The following is a 25593-nucleotide window of genomic DNA, read 5'->3' as shown; positions in this document are numbered from 1 at the left end:
ATCAAAACAAATACCTAATCAGCCAATCACATAGCAGCAACTCAATGCATTTAAGCATGTAGACATGGTCAAGACAACAGAGTGAATGGTTTAATAGACTTTGAATGTGGCATGGTTGTTGGTGTTCTAATTATTTTAGAAACTGCTGATCTGCTGGGATTATTATTTATTTATTTTTTACACACAACCATATTTAGGATTGACAAAGAATGCTCTGAAAAAGAGAAAATATACACTGTTGATGTCAGAGGTCAGAGGAGAAAGGTCAGACTGCTTTAAGCTGACACAAAAGCATAGAAAAAAAAAAACATTCGATAAAAACAAGGTATGCAGACAAGCATCTCTGAACACACAACGCATCCAAGCATGAAGCAGATGAGCTGCGGCAGCAGAAGGCTACAGGTGCTACAGATGTCACTGTTGTCAGCTAAGAACAGGAAACTAAATAAAAAAAATAAATGGAAATAAAGTGAATATTGGCTTTGCATTCATCAGGATGCGACTTTATTAGGATGCCCATGCTGATCTGTGTCTGCAGGATGCTTAAGTTGCCAACTGTCTGCAAACAGATTAACCATAACAACTTGAGAAATGAGAAGCCAGTCATGCTGTGTCCTTGTGATAGACTCTCCAATTTGCTTAATGTAGCCTTAACAATGTTATAAGGGCAATTTGGGAACTTCAAATAAGGTCACAGACAGATTGAAGTTCAAGATACTCTTGTTTAAACATTTCTTTGAAGAGTTCTTTTTCTTTTAGGGTGACTGCAAAACCGCACTACATCCTCCTGGAGCAACAGCTGGTATCATGTCCCACACATTCGGCACCATCTGTCAGCCGTGTCATCGGGACAGAACAAGATGTAAGTGTGGATGATTCAAGGCATGTGCTGTCCACGACTGTTCAACAGGGAAACAGCAGACAAAAACCCTGTTAACCAAACATTTCTAGGGCTAAATATCATTTTGGGCTGTGACTCCAGGGGTTAATCTGTCACAGAAAATATCATTAATGCAAATATGCCATTTATGATATCCTCCATATTGATACTGCTGTCACAATAACAACCATGGTTTAGATTAGCAATGGGGGAGGAAAAAGAAATCATGCTGTACATTTATACTAACATGAACTGGATAATGTAAAGAAAATCACAGTGAAAAACTGATGCGGTAGTCTACACCATTCTGCCAAAATTTCATTGCAGCAGCTCAAAAATGGTATTTGTAGTATGTACTTCCCCTGTGTCCTTATATCCATGCCTGAGAATGACCCTAAAGGAATAATGGCTGATGCTCAGGCTACCCTCATGAAGTCCATTTCTAATTCGTTTGGTCATTCACACCAGTGGCCTGCAGAAGGTCATTTTGTGGGGCTCTGGCAGTGCTCATCCTGCTGTCCTTGCACAAAGAAGGAGATACCGGTTCTGCTGATGCGTCAAGCACCTTCTAAAGCCCTGCCCTCTTCGAGAGCAACTGCGCATCTGATTAAAAGTGTTCTTTTATTTTTTTTGAGCAGTTTATATATACACATTAACTTTTAAACACCAGAGAGCAATATAATGAGAAATAAAGGATAATAGCATGAGGTTGGCAAGGCTAAAAAAATACAGCAAAAACATGAAAGTGTTTGAAATCCTGTTGAAAGCAGATAATTCGGGATAAATTACATTACATATCGGTGACAAAATAAGAGATGTCAAAGCAAGTTTAATGCCAAGCTTCCCTTGGGATATTCGTGACAAAAACAGAGGCTTTCGGGATGTTTTGGACTAAAACTGTTCGGCATCCTGTTTGACAACAGCACTACTTTATAAAAAAGAAAAGGCCCACAACATTTTAAAGCAATATTGGAGCAAGCTATTATTTTAACAGGCAACATCAGTTACTGCTAATACAGTGCATCAGTTAGATTTTAAGGAGGAAGAGTAACACTTTTTCTCGATTTTTTTTCTCTATATATTTTTCTGAGACTAGAAGCAGTCGGATTAATGAGCGAACACTTGATATAAAAAGAAGCAAGTATTCAGGCTTTACATCCACATCTCAACAGATGTGGGCAGATTTGATCTAAACCTTGAACACACACAAAAGCCTACAGTTCCGGAAAATGTATTTCCTGTCATCCACCTCCATCACTGAGAGCCGGGGTCGCTCCCTTTGGCCTCGGGAGTACATTGGGTGTCTAAATTTGTAGACTGGCAGGTCTTAGGCCAGATTTTATGACGACATTCTATCCAAGTGTACGAGAAGAGTCCCTGAAGCATACAGTTCCCGCTCCTTTATGAGTCACTGCAATGCTGTCATGAGCTTTCTTCTCAGACAGAGTTCAAAACCAGGGAAAAAAAATGCATCTAGAGATACAGCAAAGAGTTAAGCATATTGCTATGTTTAACAAGGGGTTGCAAGGTACTTCATAAGTACTTCTACAACATATTCAGAATTATGACTACTCTTCTTAATATACTGCATAATCCACTTGTATTTAACACGGTAGAACAACATGAATTGGTGGATTAGCATTGTTTGAGTAAGCCACACTCAATAAAGGCAGCCAGGGCTTGTGTTCCCTGCAGAATGGATGTGATTTATGAGCAAATTATAGCACGTGAGGTCAACTGAGAAGGCACGATTATCGAATGGCAGCTTTTACTAGCTAGAGGCCAACACTAACCCAGCTCTGGGTCTTGTGTTAATCTGTGCAACTTGTACTTCATCTTTTCTGCTGTAAGTAACAGTCATTACTGATAAAGATGTAAGGTGTATGTTAATGCAGTATATTTTTTAAGTAACTGCACAAAAGGAGACTGCAGGTTATCAGTCTGCTGATCTGAAAGAAATGATGGAGCAGATTCAATAGCTACAGACTGTACCTGCAGATTAACTTTTCAAGCAGAAGTAAATGGACCTGACGGCTGTAAAACCTGCCCGTGCCTCGACAGATAGCATCTCTGTGGTGAATGCTATAAGCACTCCTTTCTGCTCAACCCGTTTATCAAGTTAAGCCAATTATCTTGTCTACTTGTGCACCGAAAGCAAGATTATTTTAGCAGCATAAAAGATAATGAGGTCAATCAAAGTGTCAGCACATAGGCAGCGACGTCAACTGCAAACCTCCATGCTTTTATTTCAAAATAACAGCTTTCAACAAAAAAATTAATTAATTAATTAAAAAAAATCAGAAAATTGGGGGGCACGTATGTAAATGCTGTTGTCTTGTCTGTTCCCCCACTGTGGGGGAGCTGACAGTGACTGACAAGCTGCAACAACTTTCAAGAAAGACAAAAAATATTTGTAATTATCTACAACAAGTGAAGTAAGAGAACTCCCTAGCCCTAGCTTAGGGTCATTTTCAGAGTGTAACCAGGCACAACTATTTTTCCAATCAAAGTTTTTTTTAAAACGTCAGTAAAACTTTTTACTGACTCCTTAGATGCCCCGAAATTACCCAACAAGGCGAGAGGGCACATTCTTCTCCTTAGACTCAAATCAAAAGCATCCCTCTATTAAGCTGCAACCCAACTTTAAATATAAGCAGGGGGTCACATTAGGTCATGAGCCAGGCTGGTGCTGTGTTCTCTCACTTGCTGCATTTCTACCTTCAATCTCAGAATAAAGCCTCAGTACCAAGGAGCAGCCCACCCCAGGTAATAGAGAAGGCCAGAAAGGATCAATACAGTGCTCTACTGATAGCAGGGTGGGGAGTCATGGGGAGCTGCTAACCTCCACAACATCTCACACAGACGTTCCCCTCGCCACTGGAGCCCTCTATCGAGCCGCTTTCCTGTGTGATCCTCTGATCGATAGAGAAGGGGAGGCGACAGAGAAACATAATAGCGGAGGTAACCCCCTCACCAACTTCATCCCAAGGTATTCATCAAGTTCTTTTTAAAGAAGACAGCAGAGGGCTCCTAAGGGTAAACATGCAGGCTCGTTTGTATCTGTGACTATCTGCATGCCATTAGCAATATGCAGACATGTTAAAGGGATAAATTAAATTTAGAGTTCGAAAGAGTGCAAGTAGTTACCAGCCTCGCAGTGTTGTTCCCGGGCAGTTCACGAAAAAGGTCATAATAATTTAACAGGAGAAACATGCTGTTAGACATATAAAAGAACACACAGACGCACCAGGCACTTACTGCCACACTGAAGCAAATAATGGACTGCTCATCAGGTCAATCCTGCACAATGCATCGTACTGACAATGTTAAAGGTTAATATTTAATAACATTTGTCTAAGTGGTTATCAAAAACAGGTCAGTGTAGCTGGCAAAACCAATTTCAACTGAAAGTACAAGAGAAAAAAAAATCACAAGGAAAAAACTTTGCTAATTAATATTCAATTATGGGTCAAAAGCAGTTCAGCCCCAGCTTTGTTGTTAAGGTCAGGCTTTAGTCATGACATGTTGCAGGGGTCAAACGGAGCCACGCTTTCCCTTTAGCATGCAGAATGATGAAGCTCTGTCATCTCTATGCAAATACTGCAAAGCCTGGATCAACACTGCTCTGCTGCCTGCTGCATTATAGCACTGAAGGAACTCAACCACGAGTTTGAATTTTCAGGTATAAGGGATAAGCAAATCCTAAACCATGTCAGTGCTTCTTCACGTAATACAGTCCCCCGTTTGGATTATATACAGCCTGCTACCGACTAAGACCACAAAATAAGAAACCCTTTTTGCTGAACCTTAAATAAAGAGTAAAAAAAGCAGAGGGCAGAAGCAGCTGCAGGCGGACTGCAGCATTAATAGAATGCATACAATGTCCTTTTAGTTGATTCTACCTGACATCTTGACCTGGCACTTCTTCCGCAATAAAAACCATAAGAAAAGACGATACCTTCTCATACTCACATTGAATTTGATGATGTCATATATCAAATAGCGAGGCACGGGGTGACCGTTCACCTTGTCGATGATCATCTCCTGCAAGGAGTAAGACAAAGATTCGGTCAAGGGGGATGGACAAACGACAAAGGAAAGGGGAGAAGATGCAGAAAGTGGATAGAAAGTAAATGTTCTGAATTACGTGAGGTCTTAACATTACAGCATAATAAAAGAGGTTCCTGTTTGAAACCTGCTATGTAGAAAGTGTGGGAACTCTCTAGAGGATGTATGTTGAGAGAGGAAGATGCCTGTGGCGGTGCAAAAAGATAGCAAGCCAGGTGTGTGGTGTGTAAGTACGTGCACAAGGGTGTGTCTGTGTGGTCAAGGAGGACATGAAGCAGAAATAGCACTGCACATTTATTATGCAAGGCTGTCAGGTCGAGGTCAGGTGCAGTCATGACGGTTGACACTCATAAGAAACACGTGATTAGTTTTAAAAGATGTGCACAACAGTAACAGTGAAGATGACGTGGAAGTGGAACGTTTTACACTTTAGCTGATAAATATTTGAGACTGACTCACTATGTATAGAGAACTATATTTATCCCCTCGCCCCTCATAAAATATAGAGGCACCTAACTGTGTTCTAGTGATGTACCTGACAGATAAACGAGTAACAGGTAAGACATCACTCAAGGACACACAAATAAGCAAAATGAGTATTTTGGAGGCCGAAAGGCTCATATCAACAATACCAACAGTATGAAGTATGAAGCTTCTGTTACCGAGATCAGAAACTAACCTTTACTAGCTTCTTTTTTTCGTTGTTTTTGGGGGGGGGGGGGGTCCTATAGCTATTCTTAGGGATGGGTACCGGTGTCCGGTGCCATAAACGGTAGTTTATCAAATCCGATGAAACACCTGGCGACGCATAGCGTTTTTTTTAAAAGCCCAGAAATGCGCCGTATTTGATAGCTTGCTGCGAGACCTCACACCGAGCACATCTACTGCGGGTGGGTTGCCTGTTATGCAACATCCCCCAAAAACACGAAGAGGAGAGTCCTGGCCCCTAGCCCTGCCAGTGTAGCAGAAATGATGACGGATGATGATGCAGCAGCAGCCGTTCTTCTCTGCGTGAGTAGCTAAATGTTGTTCGTGTGTAATTACGTTGAGTAGGCTAACCACGTTATTACATTAATGCATGTAAGGTGAACTAGCAAACATCATCATAGCTACATGCGGCTGTCTTCTTGTTTGATGGCAGATACTCCCTTCACCCTGGCCAAAAAGGCTAAAATGACCAAAGAAAAAGTGGAAAACAGTTAAACATGAGAGGTTTTTGGACAAAGTTTGTGTTTTTTCCATTGTTTAAGCACTGCTTCCAGCCAAGAATCATACCATATATGCCCCATAGCTGCAGAAAAGGCTAACATTGTTATCTTTTTACAAAAAACAGCTGAGCATGAGAGGTTTTTGGACCAATTTTGTGTTCTCTATTCTTTAAGCACCGGTTTGAGCACCGTTTGAGCACCGGCACCGTTTCAAAAGTACCGATTTGGCACCGGTATCGGATAAAACCTAAACGATACCCATCCCTAGCTATTCTGAAACCAATCAACTACTCCAATGACTGTAGGAGGAACATTTTCTTATTTTTTCTTCTTCTACTGGTTCAAACATGACTGGTCAGTAGAGCCTGGACATCTACCATCCTTTGGTAACTTGATGGATATTCACTTCCAACCCTGCTGGCAGTAAAAGCGGTCTATGTGATGAGCTGAGCGAATTGCCCATTACTGGTATTTTACAAACGTGAGTGTTATTCTTGTCGCTTTATTGGCAAAAAGTGAGTATGTCAAAACATTTCTTTTAACATTTATTTGACTTAAAAGAACCCAAAGCCAACAATTTCTTTACATTTCAACATTTAACAGCAGCCTTCAGTGCAATGGAAAATTGTTATAGACCTGTCATCTACCAGCCACTTTCCCAAGATGAGAAACTTCTGCTTGAGTACCTGCATCCTAATGACTACTTGAAGTGTGTTACAATAAAAACTCCCCCTGCTGGCTGACGTAATTTTACTTCACATCTCACAGGGCAAAGGACCAGACAACACAACTAAATTTCCACAGCTAGATTGGTGGAGAGGAGAAAAGGTGTGAATGCAAGGCATGCACAGCTCTGAAGGAGGATTTGGAGAGGAGAAATGATGTAATTCCAGGAGGCTGCTGCCATCATTATGGATCTGGTGCACTGAACCATGGCGCAGACAGACAGCAGCGGATGAATACATTAATGTGACCAAAGGAAACTGCCAGGAATTCAATCTACACTGTGCATTCATCCAAAATTGGAACCCAAGTTGATGTAAAGCTCATTAAAACTGTAACACAAAACAGCATGTAAAGACAAAGACCAGAGGCTCTGGGCTAAAGATGAAGAATATCAGACAACACGGCTGGGTTCTAAAGGGATCCTCATAAACTAAAAAATACAGCCTCTATCAGCTAAGAGCCAGAAGCATCAACAGATTAATAAACACGAGTCAAAACAAACCTTGCAGCAATCTAAACACACGGCCACACAGCTTCTTCAAAGGAACACTTAACACGCTGCAATTAGACATCCTGCCTGAGTGAGGAACTTAAATTCACCACATCAATCAGAAACTGTTAAGCTAAGAGGAAGCGCAAACCTGGTGTTTGCATAAACTCTCAAAACTTTGACGAAGCAAAGCCAGGAGCAACACATAAAGAATGAAAGGCAACTTATTTGTAATCTTCAGTATTTGAAAGACAAAAACAAAGTCTGGCTGGCTTTATAATCACTGATGACATGAACGTGCAAGCAGTTTCCTATGTTTTCATGATGACTCATACATGTGCACCTGCTGCAGTGGTGCAGCTTGGACCTGCGTGACACACGCTGCACAGACACGCCAGTGGAAGTCAGAGCCTGGCATTACAGTGGAAGGATAAGTCACCGACCCCTGCTGAGCACACAGCAGAGCGCAACAACAAAAACACAACGCAGAACAAAGACTGAAAACTGAAACATTTCATTAGTGCTTTCCCCAGGATGTGTGCAATTGGAGTCTGCTGTTTCAAACTGAAACGTGCTCACCTTTCGCACCAGGTTTGACAGCTGGTGTCAATTAGCCTTTTCTAATTTCGTAAAAAGACTACGCAGCAGGAGCAGGATGACAGCAAATTTGGAATTGGAGATGACGCTGGACAAGAAGCATAACTTACCCCATCCAACAGAGTATTTGATAGGTGGACACGTGGCTCTTTCCGGAAAGGAAACTCTAGATTTGATATGTGGAAGACGGCGTTGTCTCTGTCGATCATGTACACCTCGTTTTTTCCATTGATGAGCATCATGTACCTGTGGAAAAACAGGATGCATCATTAGCTAGTTGTAAGTACAAGTTAACAAGTTTTATTTGTGTTAATCGCTGTGATAGCAATGATTATAAGAAGAACCACTGAAACCCCAAACTCAAGTAGTTATAAAGAATATATTGGAAACTGTAACGCTGTCATAAATTCAATAAAATCCTGGCAATAAATCCTACATTTTTTTATATGCTATGAATCAAAAACACTGTTGGGGACTACTTGGTTGGGATCTTCATAAATGAAGCTAATCCTCATCAGAACTACAAGTGGGAGCTTTGATTAGATTAGATTTCATCAGCACTAATTAAACAGCCTCCCAGCCGTCACAAATGTCTAAATTAAATATTACAAAATCCTGGCTGGTGCACAAATTATGCGATATCAGTTGTTTTCTAACTATGGTATGTTTTCTGTATGTGTTAAAAAAGCCCAACTAGGGATGGTCATCACAAACTAGCTTAAGTTTAGTACTGTGTAGCTTTTATCTTTTAACATATCCATACATCCATAAATCCGTACATCTCCAACATACCCCCCCCAAAAAAACGTTATATTTATACGTGTCTCCCATCAATTTTAACCCAAGCAGTTGAATGATTTTTTTTTTTTTTTTTAAGAATAATGATTTCCTTGTTTCCATTATACAAAAGGGGGGATTTAAATTGCAACAAAGACAACAGCTTCAACCCCAAAAAAGCAAAGCACTGGCCTCACCTATTGGCTGAATCTTTACTACTAAAATGGTAAAGAGTGTGTGTGTGTGTGTGTGTGTGTGTGTGTGTGTGTGTGTGTGTGTGTGTGTGTGTGTGTGTGTGTGTGTGTGTGTTCGACCCTGTCGATCAAGAGCTCCTTCACAACACATTCACTGAACAGGAACAGAATAGATTAGAAAAACAGCATCTCAGCATAACTGTTTCAAAATGTACATGTTTTCCATTTCACTCAAAGTATGTTTAATTGTTTCTTTGGGGTAAACTATTATAGCCTTTGTGCCACTTTATTAAAATGTTTTGTATTGCTTGTTTTCATGTAATTTCTCCAGACAAGCAAAGAGGCCTATAATTTTCTTTCATTAGCTTATTTGGATGATTAAGTATGGTAATAATAATAATACTTTAAAGCTTAATTGTTGTAGGCAAAGAGAAACAACACAGAGTCTGTGTATGCCTCCAATGTGCAAATGAGCTGTGTTCAATTGAAAAAGCAAAACAAAAACAAACAAAGAAAAAAAACCATAGGTAAAGGTGCAAGAGCTTTTAATCGTGTCTGAAAAAGGAAAGATCACCAAACAGATGCTTAATTACCAAAGCACCCATTTTTCCTTTTATCTAGCTGCAGTTAACGAGAACTGCAAACTAAAAGCTGTGATCAGTGTGGCTGAAACTGAACAGACACATAAAAGCTTGCTTATTTTACTTCTAAAAAGAATAAAAGGTGGCTGATACTACAACTTGTTTTCTTTTTACAAAAAGCATCTTAATAAAATTTTTACTCGATGGTAAACCAATTATTTTTCTTATTACAGAAGTCCCTTAGCATCTTCCACTAGCACAAAAACACTTTGTTAGCACAGAGTAATAACCTATCTTCAAACTGCATACATCACCAGTGGCCCATGCTCAGCTAATCCACAGCACGCCTTTGCAGGTGAGATAAAGAGGCACAAAACAACATTTCTACAGTCTGTTTTCCTCAAGCTAAACTTTTGCAGCAATAAAGCAACGTAACATACCTTGTGTGATTTCATGCTGTTGTCTCTACAGTATATATTTATTACTGTTACCATTTTAAAGGTTTTTTGTTTTGTTTTGTTCAAAGAAAACCAACATGGTCAGTCTGGGGTCACACCTTGTTTGTGTTATTGGATTAAATGGTATTACACTGCAAGGGATTCGCTGGTATTTTGTCCATCATAATCTTTATTTTTTCTGCTTTGGGATTCTTCAAAAGTAATATTAAGTAAAAGCAAAACAGAAAGTGAAAAGACAATCCACTAGGGCTGAACGATTATGGAAAATAATCTAATTGCGATTTTTTGCCCCAATATTGCGATTGCGATGCGATATGCGATTATTTTTTAAGGTCTTTGTCTTCTGTATTATTAAACAAAGACAAGCAATACATCATATAGTATGGCCAATACTATATTACATTAATTTTAAACTGTTCTTTCCTGGAAGACAGACCTCTGTTATGATGACATGAGGTGATGCATGAATTGATGACTGACATTTTTATTTAACTTCTTCAATCACAACAGTATATTTGAACATACACAATAGTTTATTTTTAGCTTACAAACATCTGAGCATAAAGTGCTGACAAGGAACCCTGGTGTAAACATTAAAATGAAAGTCAGTACAATGTGCAGATTGCAGAAATATACATAAAAAAAATCAGTGGCTTTACCACACTCAGTTTTTCGACATCTGTGAACTACTAGACAGTCATTCAATTAAAAAATAATATTAAATAAATAAAACTAATAAATAAAAAATACACACATCTTACTGATCTCTGCAGTCAGTAACATTACACATAAAGTGCAAACATAATAGCAATTGTATAAACACACACACAAACACGCCTTTAAAGTTTAAAGTCTAGCCTTCTGATTATCAGAAGGCTAGTTCTGATTAGCGTCACCGCTGTCTCGGTGGAGTTTAATAAACTCGGCCGTCTGCTTCTTGCTATCTAAAATATAACCAGACACTGGTGTAAATTCTCGACTGTCTCATACTTCTGTTTAATAAGTTTTCTGTTTGACGTTTAGTCAGCTGTGTGAAAACCAAGGAGGAACCCACCCGGGGGATTAATAAAGTTTTATTTTATCTAATCTAATAACTTTAATCTCAGCCAAACCGATTTACTCACGAACAAACAAAACACTGAAAAAAGCCCAACAATAACATTTTTAGGTTGTCTAAGTGACTTATATATTACGTTTAACCCGAGCAGCGAAACTCCGCGGTGATCTGAAAATGATGTGCCGGGAGTTGTGCCGTTCTCGGCCGCATCAGTAACCCTCGAGCTCCCGGCTAGCTGTCGAGCTGGTGGGTAGCAGACGCCTCTGAAAACGTCGAAGCACTTTTGCAAATATGGGATATCTTGATAAACCGAGCAGATATTTGATGTTTACACAACTACTTTCTCGCCTGAAAATATGTTAAAAGTTTATTTTGTGACCCAGAAAGATTAGTATGAGTAATTTTAAAACTTAGTAGCGGCCGCCATTGCTGGAAACTGGAGTTTGGCTGGGCCGCGCTATGAATTCTGGGATATGGTAGTAATTTGGACAGCCTTCGGCGCGTCGCTGTGACGTAATCGGTCTACAAATGCGGCCTCAGGAGGATGCAGCCCATGAATTGTATAATATAATCGCAGTATAATCGCAGCCTTTGCGGTTAGAAAATTGCACTTGATCATGTCGCGATATTATCGCAAATGCGATATATCGTTCAGCCCTACAATCCACTGCTGGAAAATTACTTTTCCACCCTTGAGTAGGCCAATCTGGGAGATTCAAAACTTGAGAGCAGCGACTGTTGGACTGTTAAAAGCTGTTAAAACAGGCCAGCTTTCAAACATGGGTCATGATATGAGCATGCGGCTGGTATTAGTTTGACTCATAAGGTGTGCCGCACTGCCAGCGCATGAAGGATAAGACCCCTTTTAGATTTTTATCACCCTTATTTCTCCATCTGCACCACTACAAGGATGGGGTGGGGGTATCTTTGAATAACCAAAGTAAACACTACAGGTGAGCTGAGATGTTCTTCTCTCAGGCATTTTCTTTAGAGGCGTGGGGCTTACAAATTAACTGGATATGGGTTCCCACCACATGCATGTTAATCTATTATTTTGTAGACACTCCATCTGGAAAATAAGTCATCCAAATTATTTGGAACCCAGTTATAATTTAAGGATCCATCCTTCTGCTGGTGCTGTCTAATTTAGAAAAACTGACCTAATGTATTTCATTTAATGAGACGTTTTCTTCTTATTGGGGCTAAATTGACCTGTGCCAGATGAATTTTGTGCATCGGGCCAGGTTGCTTTATCATCTTTTCATTAAGATACATAAAACTGAGGTCGAACAATATTCGAAAATACTGAGCCTTGAGCCGTTCCTCATTTCTTTTCATTTTAAAAGGAAAATGAGAAACAGGTGCAAGGATCTATCAAAATGTGCAGCAAATAAGGCAAAAACTTTTTTTCGAACAATTCTAACAAGCTTGAAAGTCAATATGAAAGTATGACTATCTTATATAAGTATATAAGCTTTCTTATGTACTTTTTTAAGCAGTGTTCAGGAATAGTTCTTCATGCATTTAACACTCTTCTTTGGATGATGGCTGTTTGTTCTCTGTCAAAATGATTTTAACAATGTTGAGGTCTGGGCTCTGAGGAGGCCAATCCATGACTCAACTTAACTCAGTTTTTAGGGTTTTCTATTAGATAGTAGCACCTTTACCAGGACACACTACACCCACTGTCAGAATATGCCAAGTTTTCAGCTAATACATACACTTCTTTTACTGTCAAACTCCATTACCTTTGATAGTTTTCAATTATTTGAATACAAAATGCTAACAAATGATGTGTTTTGGGGTGCTAGTTTTAAAGATATTATACATATTACAATATTATATAGATATAAAATACATACATTTCAGTACCAAATAATACCTGAAGAATACCCAGAGAGGCACAGTTGTGTTTGCTGCTTTATCAATAAACACAATGAGCTGGCAAATAATTAAAAGCAGTTTCGAAACAGGGACATTAAACAGACTTAAATCCTTGATCTTCCCTTCTGTTGGTTCCCCAAAAATGAGCTAAAAAAAGATGGGCCACACCCAAAAACACAGACACCATTGTTGCCTTTGTGTTTCCTCCAGAACAGTCTCCAAGTATAACAGCAGGTGTGAGCATTCAGCATTGTTTTTACCCAACTGCTTTGATTAGATTTTCCATGTCAAATAGATCTTTATTAGGCTCTCTTTGTTGTCTTTTTTTTTTTTTACTTAAAGAACAATATGTACAGAATGACAAAACCCAGAAACTCAACCATAGTTGACAAGTCCCATTAATGTCACTCAACTTATTTTTGTTGTTTAACTTAACATCCATCCATATGCGTGACATTATTCTGTTTAATGGTTGATTAGTTAAGAGTCAAGTAGGCTTGTCTTTGTTAATTCCACTGAGAGAGAGAATCTGGTGGCTTCATTACACACCTCTTATGAACTCAATTACACTCTGCAGTCTGCTGGCTGCTCTTTAAAACAAAATACCAAGTGCTGAATAAAGCAGAACTAATATGTCGTAATGAGCAACTAAAGCCCTGCTGCATTTGGAAAGGTTAAGTATCCTAATCAATGTGAGTAAAAACTGCAGCAAATTATCTTGTATTTCAAACCAGAAGAAAATTGGTAGAAGACTTTCATGTGATACCAACTTACAGCTAGTACACACACTGAAGGGATTTACGCATTGTCGGAAAGCCAATTTGGATGACAGAGATGAATTTGAGATTAATGACTTCCCAAAGGACAAAGACACAAATTTCTCATACCTGCTGTGACTCTCCACGATTATAAACAACAGGATTAGACCTAATAAATATGCCACCAACACCAGCTGGTTCAAATAGGGAAACTTGTCAAGATGCCAAGAGTGAGGGTGTGTGGAAGTTTACACCAGCAACAGTGATGTGCGTTACACAAGTAATGTGCCAATGCCATTTACCCTGCTGACTCTCAAAGGAGATGTCTGGCCCAGGACCTCCAACACGGACCGCACCAAAGTATATCTGGTGAAATATAATGATATATGAGCGTCTTTATGTATGGTCTTGTTTTATTTTGGTCATCAGCCAATGTACTAGTTAATAATTCCCTAGCTAGCCTTAGCCCCTCTCATCCCTAAAGCCTTAATCTTCATTGCAGACATGGATACACACACAGACATCTGGGGAGCTGCTAGCCAAATAGTCATTCTGGTCATATTTATTTAAAATCTGCTTAAAGTCCAGCAGCTGGGGCACATCTGTAATAGATGTATTATAATGCAAGATGACTGCCCCTCCCTGAACCTGGTTCTATTGGAGTTTTATTCCTGTTAAAAGGGGGTTCGTCCTTCCCACTGTCGCGAAATACTTGCTCACAGGGGGTGTTGTCTGATTGTTGGGGTTTTATTGTATTACTGTAGGGTCTTTAGCTTACAATTTAAAGTGCCTTGAGGTGACTGTTGCTGTGATTTGGTGCCAGATAAGTAAAATTGGATTCAATCAATTTAATTGTCAGATGAATCCCTGAAGTATGTCTTAAAAGCAGGTTGACAGGAAACACGTGGAGACCATAGGTATCATTCAGCTGCCTCTCCACTCTTGGGGTCAGATGGACTTCACAGTCACCATACTGGGCCACAGTATGGTGAAGCAGTGGATGGTCTGATATCCTCGTGTCGGTGTTGTTCCCACATCATCACAATAAATGTTGTTCCAGGTTCAACATTGTAAGTGACCTATCACATTGTTGTGACATTCCCCTTTTGTGCTTTTGAAAAATACCGCCTTTAAAAAAATCGACTTCACTTGCGAGAAGAGAAACTGCTTCTGTCCGCCGATCTAGGAACTTGAATTCTTTGCATTTCAGGATGCTTTCCTTTAACAGTAAGCATTATAAATATTGTCCTTACAGAGGCGGTTTCTCTTCTCGCAAGTGAAGTCGATTTTTTCAAGGCGTTTGTTTGGGGGGTTTTTTGAGGTCACGGATGACGTCAGCAGAAGGTGGTTGGTCACTTGCAATGTTGAAACTGGAACAACATTATTTATGATGACGAGGGAACAACACTAACACGAGGATATCAGATCGTCCGTGAAGCAGTAGTCCTCATGCTCTAGAGGTCTGATGTAAATAGTAGTGCCACTCTAAGCACTCAAAGTACTTAGACAGTGTAAGTACCTGAGTTGAAGGCAAGTGGATTTTTTTTTTAGTAGGTTCTTGAAGGCATTTTATCTCTCATATAAGAGGCGTCCATATCCACTTTCAAGACCCTAAAAAGAAGTGCAGTTGCCTTCAACTAAAGTGCTTAAGACTACCATGACCTGCATAACTGACAACCTGCCCAGACACACTAACCAGAACTACCTGCAGCTGAAGCTCTGGTTCACGTGACTCTGCGCAAAGTTTTCTAAGGGTGTAGAGCAGAATGTCGACTACCATTGTTTACTCCCATCCAAGAAGGTGGAGCTGACTTCTGACTGCAGGAGTCCCTGAGGGGTCATTATGATTATTTGTCACAATATGAGCCCACTCATATTTCCAGAAGACCACTTTTTACATGACAAGATAATCTTTCAACAAAGCGTGGGTTCCCTATTGCGCAGACACCTGCGTCTCATTAAATACATTAAATTATTATCCATGACATGATAGAAACAAGTAAAAAATAATCCTTTTCAAATATTGTAGAGAACCAGGATTTTATTAAAATAAATCAAATGGTTTCTAATGCACAGACAGGACACTTTCTGTCCTGTTTGTGGCACATTAGTATATGTGACCGTTGTTTTTCTTGTGACATTACCAATAAGTTTGATGTGTCACATGGCCCTCTTCCTATTGAAAAAACAAAAGTTGTATCCAAGATGGCCGACTTCTAAATGGCCACCATGGTCACCACCCATCTTGAGGAGTTTGCCCCCTCACATATACTAATGTGCCACAAACAGGACTTTAATATCACCAACCATTCCCATGTTATTACGGTGTATCCATATAAATGGCCCACCCTGTACAACTTATGGAATACGCTGGTCAAGAAAAGTGGCCGTCATAAGATGGTGTTATGTGTAGAGTATGACCACACACACACACACACACACCTACCTCCCTGACAGGAGAAAGCGTAAAAACACACTAATCCTGAGATATAAAGCAGGTGGAGACACGTCCTGTGGATACTGCAGGGGGATGGAAAAAAGAAAAGAAATGTTGGTGGAGAAGGGAAGAAAAAAAAAAAATGGTGAGTGGGCCAGCACTTACATTTTTTGGGTGGGAGAGGATTGACTCCATCCTCAGTGGAGCTGAGGATGGAGCAGGGTAAGAAAGGGAACAGGAAATGCCTGTGTTGCCTAGTTTAGGCAAAATGATAACTCCTGCAGATAGAAAGATATACTTGTGTGCAGGGCTAATATCTTTTATCTCAGAAAAGGAACAATGGCTAAAAAGATCAAACAGAAACGCTGAGTGTCACAACAGAGAAGATCTGTCAACCAGTGGGGACACAACAGGTCTGCACAGAGCAGAAGAAGTTCCCCCGCTGTCTAATTAGCCAACTAGCCACGGCTGTCAAGTACGTTCAGAGGAAAGTAGAGACCATTAGTTCTGTGTAACTCCCAGTGGTCCTCCTCCTCATCACAGTCACACCTTCATACCAATACCATTCCTCCCCTCCTTCCTTCTATTAAATTATGTTGACAGCAGATACTTTATTCTGTTCTTATGGACAACAGGAAATTGTGAAATATAACATGCTCATTTATTCAGACAAGTGGATGCTTCTGCCCACCTCCTCCTCGGCTCTCTGGGTGCTTCGCATGTTATGCGCATTCCCGAGCCACATCCCCCAAACTCTTTGGCCCTAATGAGGCACAGACGGTCATTGTATCGGCTCTGCAAGTCTACAAGGCATGACTGACAGCAGCTGATTTCCAGAGGAGGGTTTAGATCAGATTCAACAGCTTTGCACATCATTAGTGATGCGTCAAGGGGCTGCTCAAGGGACGGTGCTTTCTTTTTCCCCCATAGGGAGGGCGGGGTGATTTCTCATTTTAGACGGAAGCGCAAAAAAAGAAAAAGTGGGCAAAACAAATGGATGTACATATTGTATTTGTTTGCTTGATGCAGTACTCATGTGACTCAAAATACTATTTAAATACTTACAAATTTAAGCTTTTATAAAGAGGCTTACATATGCAGCCAAAGGCAACTAATCCTTTATTGTTGCCCACTACTTGGGCAAGGATTAAGGAACCCAGTACTATGGGTTCAAAAACTACACACACTATAATTGTATAGACAATGTTAACTGTGCTCAATTTTGACAGGTTTTTTTTGACTGGTTAAACATTTTTTGGGGATGCATTTAATTGACTAGGAGACTAGTGAATTAAATGTGAGGAGCATGTAAACAACAAGTTCCCTGTTGAAACAAAATTTCAATAACTTACAAGACAGAATTTTGGTGCAGTCTATTATCATCATTAGCATCACAGACACTAGGCTAGTACACGCCCTTGCTACAGTGTTGTTTGGCCTGTTTTTGCTGTTGGTTATGAAATGAAGGGTGTAGAAATGAAAGAGTAAAATCAGCTAATTGACCGGTAGTTGTAGAACACATGATGACCTTATTATATATCATGTAAAAGTCAGCTTCTGTTAATATAAATGAGATGTTTCTGTGAAATTAAAACGATACAATGCAGCTTGCTGTGCTGTCCACAAAAGGCAAAAAACCACAACAAACAAAGACCCCACCCCCAATTTTAGCCATTTGTGAGGTGGTTGCCTGGAAATCTGATGGCACCTTAATACCTAATACATTACTGAAGTTTTGTGGATATCAATCTGATTTAAATACTCTGATACAGATAATAATTTTCACATTTTAATCCCATTTGGCAGCTGAACTCTTGACTGTGTGGGCCCCACAGGAGGCACACAGATACACACACTTAAAGATTTTGTGTGTTATAGTAAGAAATAAGAAATTAACTAAATAACAAACAGAAACTATAAAACACAAACACACATATGCATTTGTAATTATTTATTAAGCATACTGAATTAATGAATAAATGTTTTATCTTTGTGTTATTTTATTTTGTTATATAAAACACTGGCAGTCTTACGGAGAAAACCAAAGAGCCAAAAAAAAAAAAATGGGAAAGATGGCACTGAAGTCTTTTTCACTGACATTATTTCATCTGGGATGTAAAAGAAAAACACTGGATTGGTGTCCTCTCTTTAAATAAATCACTGGAGTGGTAATCAGGGATGAAACAGGACTTTAAAGAGACAATTAAAAAAGTCCAAAACTTTCTCAAGTCCAGTTTCTTTGAGTCCAAATTGAGCAACATTGTTTGTTTAAATGCCTAAGAACATAATTGGCTCTCTCCCTTCTCTTTGCCCTTCATCTCTGGGGCACAAACCAATCTAGCCCTGACAGAAGGCTGTATAAGAAGAGGTGAAAAAACCCCAACTCACTTTATGTCTCCCCTCTTGGCAAATCCACTAATTTTGCTGTCTTTCCAAAGCCCATTAGAAGCCACCTCCCTTGGCAGATTGCAGGCAAGTGACAAGTTTGTTTTTTGTCTTGTTTTTTTCCCCCCTCACTGTATGACTGGTTGCATCGAGAAAAGCTATATAATATTTTTAGGTGAGTGGGGAAGCGTCAGTACTTTGTCACCGTCACGCATGTTATCATGGTACTGAGTGAGGTAGTTTAACTGTCACAGATGTTGATGCGTTGCCCTGTAGTCATGAGAAGAGACTGCCAGAAACACCGATTTGATCCTGACAGCAACTCTGTTAGACCATTACAGGCTGCTGAAAATTAACATTCTTCCTCACTTAACCTTTTCCTGTAAAAAAAAATTATACTTGCATGTGATATTTAAAAAAAAAAGAAATTACTCATTTAAAAGTAAAAATTGCTTTCATTAGAATTGGAAACTTTTTTTATCCTCACCAGGGTAACAAAGGGATTAAGAATATGTAAAACTAAAGTGAGGACCCCTAGCAATATGCAAAGAGAAAAATCTTTCACGGCCACCTTGGAGAGACAAATTTCCTATTAAAAGTCCATTTCAGGCCTTAAAAATGCCACTGGAAAGAAAGTGGGACATTTAATAAGAAATGCTCTGCACATTTCATGTAATCCATCAAGAGAATGACAATTTAAGATCACGCCCTACCACTGCCATCTTAATGAAAACCCACCAACTCGACAATCTTCCATCATCTTAGACTGCAAGTCCTGCTGTTGCTTATGTATACTTTTTTTTATCCTTTGAGAAATTTTAGAATTAGACCCCAGCAGCACATCGAACAAATGACCACAAATCTATTGGTGTTAGTTTTGAGAAGGGCAAACCTTCGCCCCTGGCAGAAACATCTGGAATTCAACATGTAGGGCAGACCTTCCCAAAGTGTGGGGCCCGGCCCCTAGGGGGGGCGCAGAGCCATTGAAAAGGGAAAAAAGCAAAAACAACGCTTGGACACTGCTAGCGTAATGGACTGGTGTTTGATGGGGCTCCCACACACACGCAAAGCATGAGATGAAGCATAGCTGAATATGTTTCCAAACTAGGGCTGTTCGATATATAACGATATATATCGGATGAAGATATAAAAACATCTATCGTTTCATTTTACGCTATCGTTTGTTTCGTGGTGTCACAAAATAAACTGTTTACGGCAATATTTTTTCATCGTTTTGATGGTCACTGCAGTGGCTATATTAATTTCTTAAAGTTCTCTCTTTCTCTTATATTTAATATAACCACACTACGGACGGACAAGTACCTGTTTGTATGCGTTGTCGTTAACAACAATGACGGTAAAACCAACGCGTGTCCGCTTGTTTATTTTCCACATAAACCTTTCACAATAAAAGCTGAATCACGTGAAAGAGTATGCAGTGTTTACGGATGAGAATTTAAAAAGAGCCGCCAGGTGCTAAGAAATAAACCTTAGACTCAAACGTTAGAACAGGCTTTTCCCCGCAGCACGCCGTGTAATAAACACTCACACAAAAAAAAAACAAAAAAAAAAAAAAAACGGCGGCTGTTACAACTTGTGTCTAAAAATGTGTAGTTTCATGCATCGGTTAAAACACTGGACTCCAGGTATACGGCGCCCAGCTGGAAACACTTCAGGCAAGTTGAGCTGCCCGAGATTCACAGAATTTACAGAAAATGTTACATTTTTGTGATTTATATCGTTATCGGGACGATAGAGGTCTTATATCGGTATATGAGATTTTGGTCATATCGCACAGCCCTATTCCAAACCAACTTCATTCTAAGCCAAAGACTAGAAAATATGGTGAAGCATATCTTCCCTCTGGCTTCACCTGCACAAGTGCCGAGGTAGGTCTCCCCTGCATAATTGGTTTTCCCTTCGTCGGGAGCACGCGCTGGGCTCTCCAAATCACGGACAAACAGTATCACACATTCTTGATTTTTAGTTCACAAACACTTCTTGTAATGACTAACTACTCATGACATTTTGGAGATGTTAGCTCTTTATACAGTAAAGTTAACACGGGATACAAATAATATCAGGCTGATCCTGCCACAATTTGTTCCCCCGGTTCAAATCCCGGACAAACAGTATCCCACAGCTGTTTATGTTTTTAAACCAATTTCCACAGAGAGGCATTTTTTTGAAAAATGTATTGATATCAATGTTGAATATTATTACACAGGAAAAAAAAACAACTACACGTAAAATAATTACACCGTGACGCCTCTGCCTTTCTAAATAAAATGACAGTGTGTGTGTGTGTGTGTGTTTGTAAGCATGTAAAATCTGAAGATAGAGACAAAATACTGTCACTGTTAATCTGAATATCTGCCATTCTGCAATTCATCTCATGTAAACAATAACGTGGTGCACAGTGTGACATGAAAAAAGGCACATACCTCTGACGTTGCGAGACGAACTCTGTATTCCTCGTCCACACGTAAACGGAAAAAAGGAGTTTTAAAAAAATTTCAGTTTCCGGTGATTCGAAACGCCGTTTACATGTGGACGAAAGGTCCAAACGCATAGAAACAGCTGCGTTTTCAAAATACCCGTGTTGGTGTGGACGTAGTGTAAAGGAGTTAGTAGTTCATTTTCTTACTACCTGTAATTTATTGCAGATTACTTGTATTTACTTAATTGTTTACTAAATGTTTGAGGTGTGAAATAAACCGCATTGGAGCAAAATATGGGTGTGTGTGGTTGGAGGGTGTGTTTGTGCGTGCGTGCGTGCGGGTGGGGGACGCGAACATTTTTCTTGTCAAACAAAGGGGGGCCTAGTAAAAAAAGTTTGAGAACCACTGATGTAGGGGGTGCTGAGGACCAAAATGACCGGAGGGATTTCATACTAGTGATGTCACAGTATCAGAAATTTAGTAGTTAGTACCAATACCAGTAGAAATACAGTGGGGCAAAAAAGTATTTAGTCAGCCACCGATTGTGCAAGTTCCCCCACTTAAAATGATGACAGAGGTCAGTAATTTGCACCAGAGGTACACTTCAACTGTGAGAGACAGAATGTGAAAAAAAAATCCATGAATTCACATGGTAGGATTTTTAAAGAATTTATTTGTAAATTAGGGTGGAAAATAAGTATTTGGTCACCTCAAACAAGGAAAATCTCTGGCTCTCACAGACCTGTAACGTCTTCTGTAAGAAGCTTTTCTGTCCCCCACTCGTTACCTGTATGAATGGCACCTGTTTGAACTCATCATCTGTATAAAAGACACCTGTCCACAGCCTCAAACAGTCAGACTCCAAACTCCGCCATGGCCAAGACCAAAGAGCTTTCGAAGGACACCAGGAAAAGTATTGTAGACCTGCACCAGACTGGGAAGAGTGAATCTACAATAGGCAAGCAGCTTGGTGTGAAAAAATCAACTGTGGGAGCAATCATCAGAAAATGGAAGACATACAAGACCACTGATAATCTCCCTCGATCTGGGGCTCCACGCAAGATCTCATCCCGTGCGGTCAAAATGATCATGAGAACGGTGAGCAAAGATCCCAGAACCACACGGGGGGACCTGGTGAATGACCTGCAGAGAGCTGGGACCAAAGTAACAAAGGTCACCATCAGTAACACACTACAACGGCAGGGAATCAAATCCCGCAGTGCCAGACGTGTTCCGCTGCTGAAGCCAGTGCATGTCCAGGCCCGTCTGAAGTTTGCCAGAGAGCACATGGATGATACAGCAGAGGATTGGGAGAATGTCATGTGGTCAGATGAAACCAAAGTAGAACTTTTTGGTATAAACTCAACTCGTCGCGTTTGGAGGAAGAAGAATACTGAGTTGCATCCCAAGAACACCATACCTACTGTGAAGCATGGGGGTGGAAACATCATGCTATGGGGCTGTTTTTCTGCCAAGGGGACAGGACGACTGATCCGTGTTAAGGACAGAATGAATGGGGCCATGTATCGTGAGATTTTGAGCCAAAACCTCCTTCCATCAGTGAGAACTTTGAAGATGAAACGAGGCTGGGTCTTCCAACATGACAATGATCCAAAACACACCGCCCGGGCAACAAAGGAGTGGCTCCGTAAGAAGCATTTGAAAGTCCTGGAGTGGCCTAGCCAGTCTCCAGACCTCAACCCCATAGAAAATCTGTGGCGGGAGTTGAAAGTCCGTGTTGCTCGGCGACAGCCCCAAAACATCACTGCTCTCGAGAAGATCTGCATGGAGGAATGGGCCAAAATACCAGCTACTGTGTGTGCAAACCTGGTAAAGACCTATAGTAAACGTTTGACCTCTGTTATTGCCAACAAAGGTTATGTTACAAAGTATTGAGTTGTATTTTTGTTATTGACCAAATACTTATTTTCCACCCTGATTTACGAATAAATTCTTTACAAATCCTACCATGTGGATTCATGGATTTTTTTTTCACATTCTATCTCTCACAGTTGAAGTGTACCTCTGGTGCAAATTACTGACCTCTGTCATCATTTTAAGTGGGGGAACTTGCACAATCGGTGGCTGACTAAATACTTTTTTGCCCCACTGTACATGCGTTTTTGACACCTAGTTAATTACTTACAATTATCATCCAACATAATGCAAAATTGCATATTTAATTGTTGCAAATGAATGTGTCAACAGCAAAGCAGTTCCATAATTTACTTTGCCTTTTGTACTAACGAGTCAAAGCAAAGCTACAAGTGTGTTGCATGGAAGTCAGAATTTCCAGGTTTCCGAGTCGGAATTCAATAGTTATCAGAATCAGAATACTTTATTAATCCCGAAGGAAATTAGTTATATCACCTCAAATCAGTGAAACAAATCTAGCTTCTCCAATTTTGCTACTGGAACGTGTTTAAATCGGGAGTGATGTCATTCCCAGCTCCAACATTTGACTTTTCCCCGTTTCAGTTCAATCTTATCCTTATAACACCGAAACAAAAAAACAGTTTAGGTACTATTTTGTAAGGTGAACAACAGGAGTGGGTAAAAAATGAAACAAAAAAAAAATATACACTATTGTATCACTACACTTTGTTTGACAGCATTATATCAATACAAGGACACCACACATTAATATTTTGTTAAATACAATTATCTGCCACCACCACTCTGGGGTGAAGCCTTCTGAGGTAAATGGACCAAAGCATAGTGCAGCAGGTGCACTAGCTGCCATCTTCCATTTGTATTTTTTCCTGTGCTTGTGGACCTCCTTCTGCATCTTCTCCTTTTTTTAGCATGTAACGGCAGACTAGATCCTTTTGTATGCTCCCTTCAGTTCCTGAAGAATTGCCATCTGGGTGCATATGCTGCCCACAACAACTACAGTACCAATAAATAAATAAAAAAGCTTATACAGTTGCATTTGAAAATTTTGGGAATTGAATGTTAATGTAAGAATCACTGCGGGACACATCCCCATTTCATACTGATGATCACCAAGGCAGGTACCACTGATCTTACAGCACATCATGGCAATTATATGACAAACAGATTAATGCTGTGTTACACTTGAAGTGGACAGCCAAAAATTTGAGATGCCAGTTGGAATTTTCAGCTGGAGTGCTCCCACATGAGTCAGATTTGCCACTCGATTGTTGGACAAGTCACAACAATCCCAGCTTTGCAATGCAAGAGTGGGATTGTTGGAATTGTAGAACTTGTAATCTGTACTCCCACTGTTGTGTATTTGTGACCACTACAACAATGATCCTCTACTCTAAATGGAACAACTGAATAACTACACCTTACTGGAGGCAAAGCTAGGTTTTCTGACTACTGCTACTGGAACAATATTGACTCAAGCATGGTAAAGAAATACAACAGACTCCAAGCAAAGGAGGAATAAAACATTTTCATCACTGTCATGTCTACATTAAAACTTTGCAACTTCCTTTAACTGTTCATTAGATTATTCACACATTCAACTCTTCGTCAACAAGAAGCAAAACATTTAGCTCACTGCACTTGTGCAGAGAGAGGGGAAAGAAGCCAATAAACATTTACTTGTTTTTTGCCACATTTATTTTGAAGCCAGACTTGTCACACCAATTAAATTCATCAAGGACTAAGCCATGGCCCTGCTCTGCACCCTCTAGAAGACTCACAATCACAGTCCACTAATATTGTCCAGTCCAACCTACAGTCCAGATTCAATGAAGATCTACACTGTTGGAATTTAATAACACTGATTTAATAAAAAGAAGAAGAAAAATCTATTTCTCACCAAACCGCCTCTCCTCATCACTTCTTTTGTGTAAATTCAATTTCACACACAAAAGATAAACTTGTATGACACACATGGCTATTTACTGGATAAATTAAAAAGCACGGGCACTAATAAGGAAACATGATTTTCGATTGCTTTCATCCATCCCTTGGCTTTGGAGAATAAAGTAACATCAGAAGAGGCTGTTCCTCGCAAAGAGAACAAAAGCCTCTCTTTTCCAAGCGCAACTTTATTACTTGTATGTAGACCAAAGCGAAGACTGCGTTGTGAATATCCACAATGCTGCATGATCCTTTTACAAAAAACCCCATTGCTTTTGTCAGACGTACTGCATGCACCGTGTGTCAAAAAGACAACAATGATAAATAAAGAGAACTGCTGAAAAAGCACGAGAACCGCAAACAGCAGGCTGACGCTATGCTGACAACAAAGACCATCAAAGTCTACCATATCAAACCTTTTGCCGTGTAAATATGCTGTGGTTTGCATTCTGATGTTGTTCGCACACATGCGCATGCAAAACACGCACACACAAAGCAGGATGTGAATAAGAAATATGTATGTCTGTAGCCGAGTGTCAACAAGTTTCAAGAACTTGCAGGTATTCTAAAAGAAGCCAGAAAACATTTTTATTTATATATTAACATAAGATGGGGCACATTGTTTACCACAACTCAAGAAATAGACATTAATTCATATGGCTGAAAAGTGACAACATTTTTATATCATACTTCTACACGAAACATCTCCAAGCTTCCTCTTTTACATGATGCCCCAATTGTTTGGAAAGCAGTCGCAGCGAAAAAACAGTAACTGAAAGGGAGCTGAATGTATTAGTCCAGGGGTGTCAAACTCA

General features: G+C 39.9%; 1 protein-coding gene across 1 annotated transcript in view; it reads right to left on the bottom strand.

The window, feature by feature from the left end:
• The window catches only part of rngtt (RNA guanylyltransferase and 5'-phosphatase), a 115844-nt gene that overhangs the window by 67753 nt on the left and 22498 nt on the right, over window positions 1–25593 (bottom strand). Inside the window, exons 9-10 of the mRNA XM_085246984.1 lie at window positions 8080–8215; window positions 4853–4924 (exon numbers count right to left, since the gene is read on the bottom strand). Coding sequence (XP_085103110.1) covers window positions 4853–4924; window positions 8080–8215 — 208 coding nt within the window. The remainder of the gene's footprint in view (window positions 1–4852; window positions 4925–8079; window positions 8216–25593) is intronic.

Source organism: Mchenga conophoros, linkage group LG15 (genome assembly GCF_057382185.1).
Source record: "Mchenga conophoros isolate Kocher_MC1m ecotype Shallow Benthic linkage group LG15, M_conophoros_male_GT1.1, whole genome shotgun sequence".
Lineage (NCBI taxonomy): Eukaryota > Metazoa > Chordata > Actinopteri > Cichliformes > Cichlidae > Mchenga > Mchenga conophoros.
The sequence above is the reverse complement of the archived record's forward strand: the minus strand, read 5'-3'. Positions and strand labels throughout refer to the sequence as shown.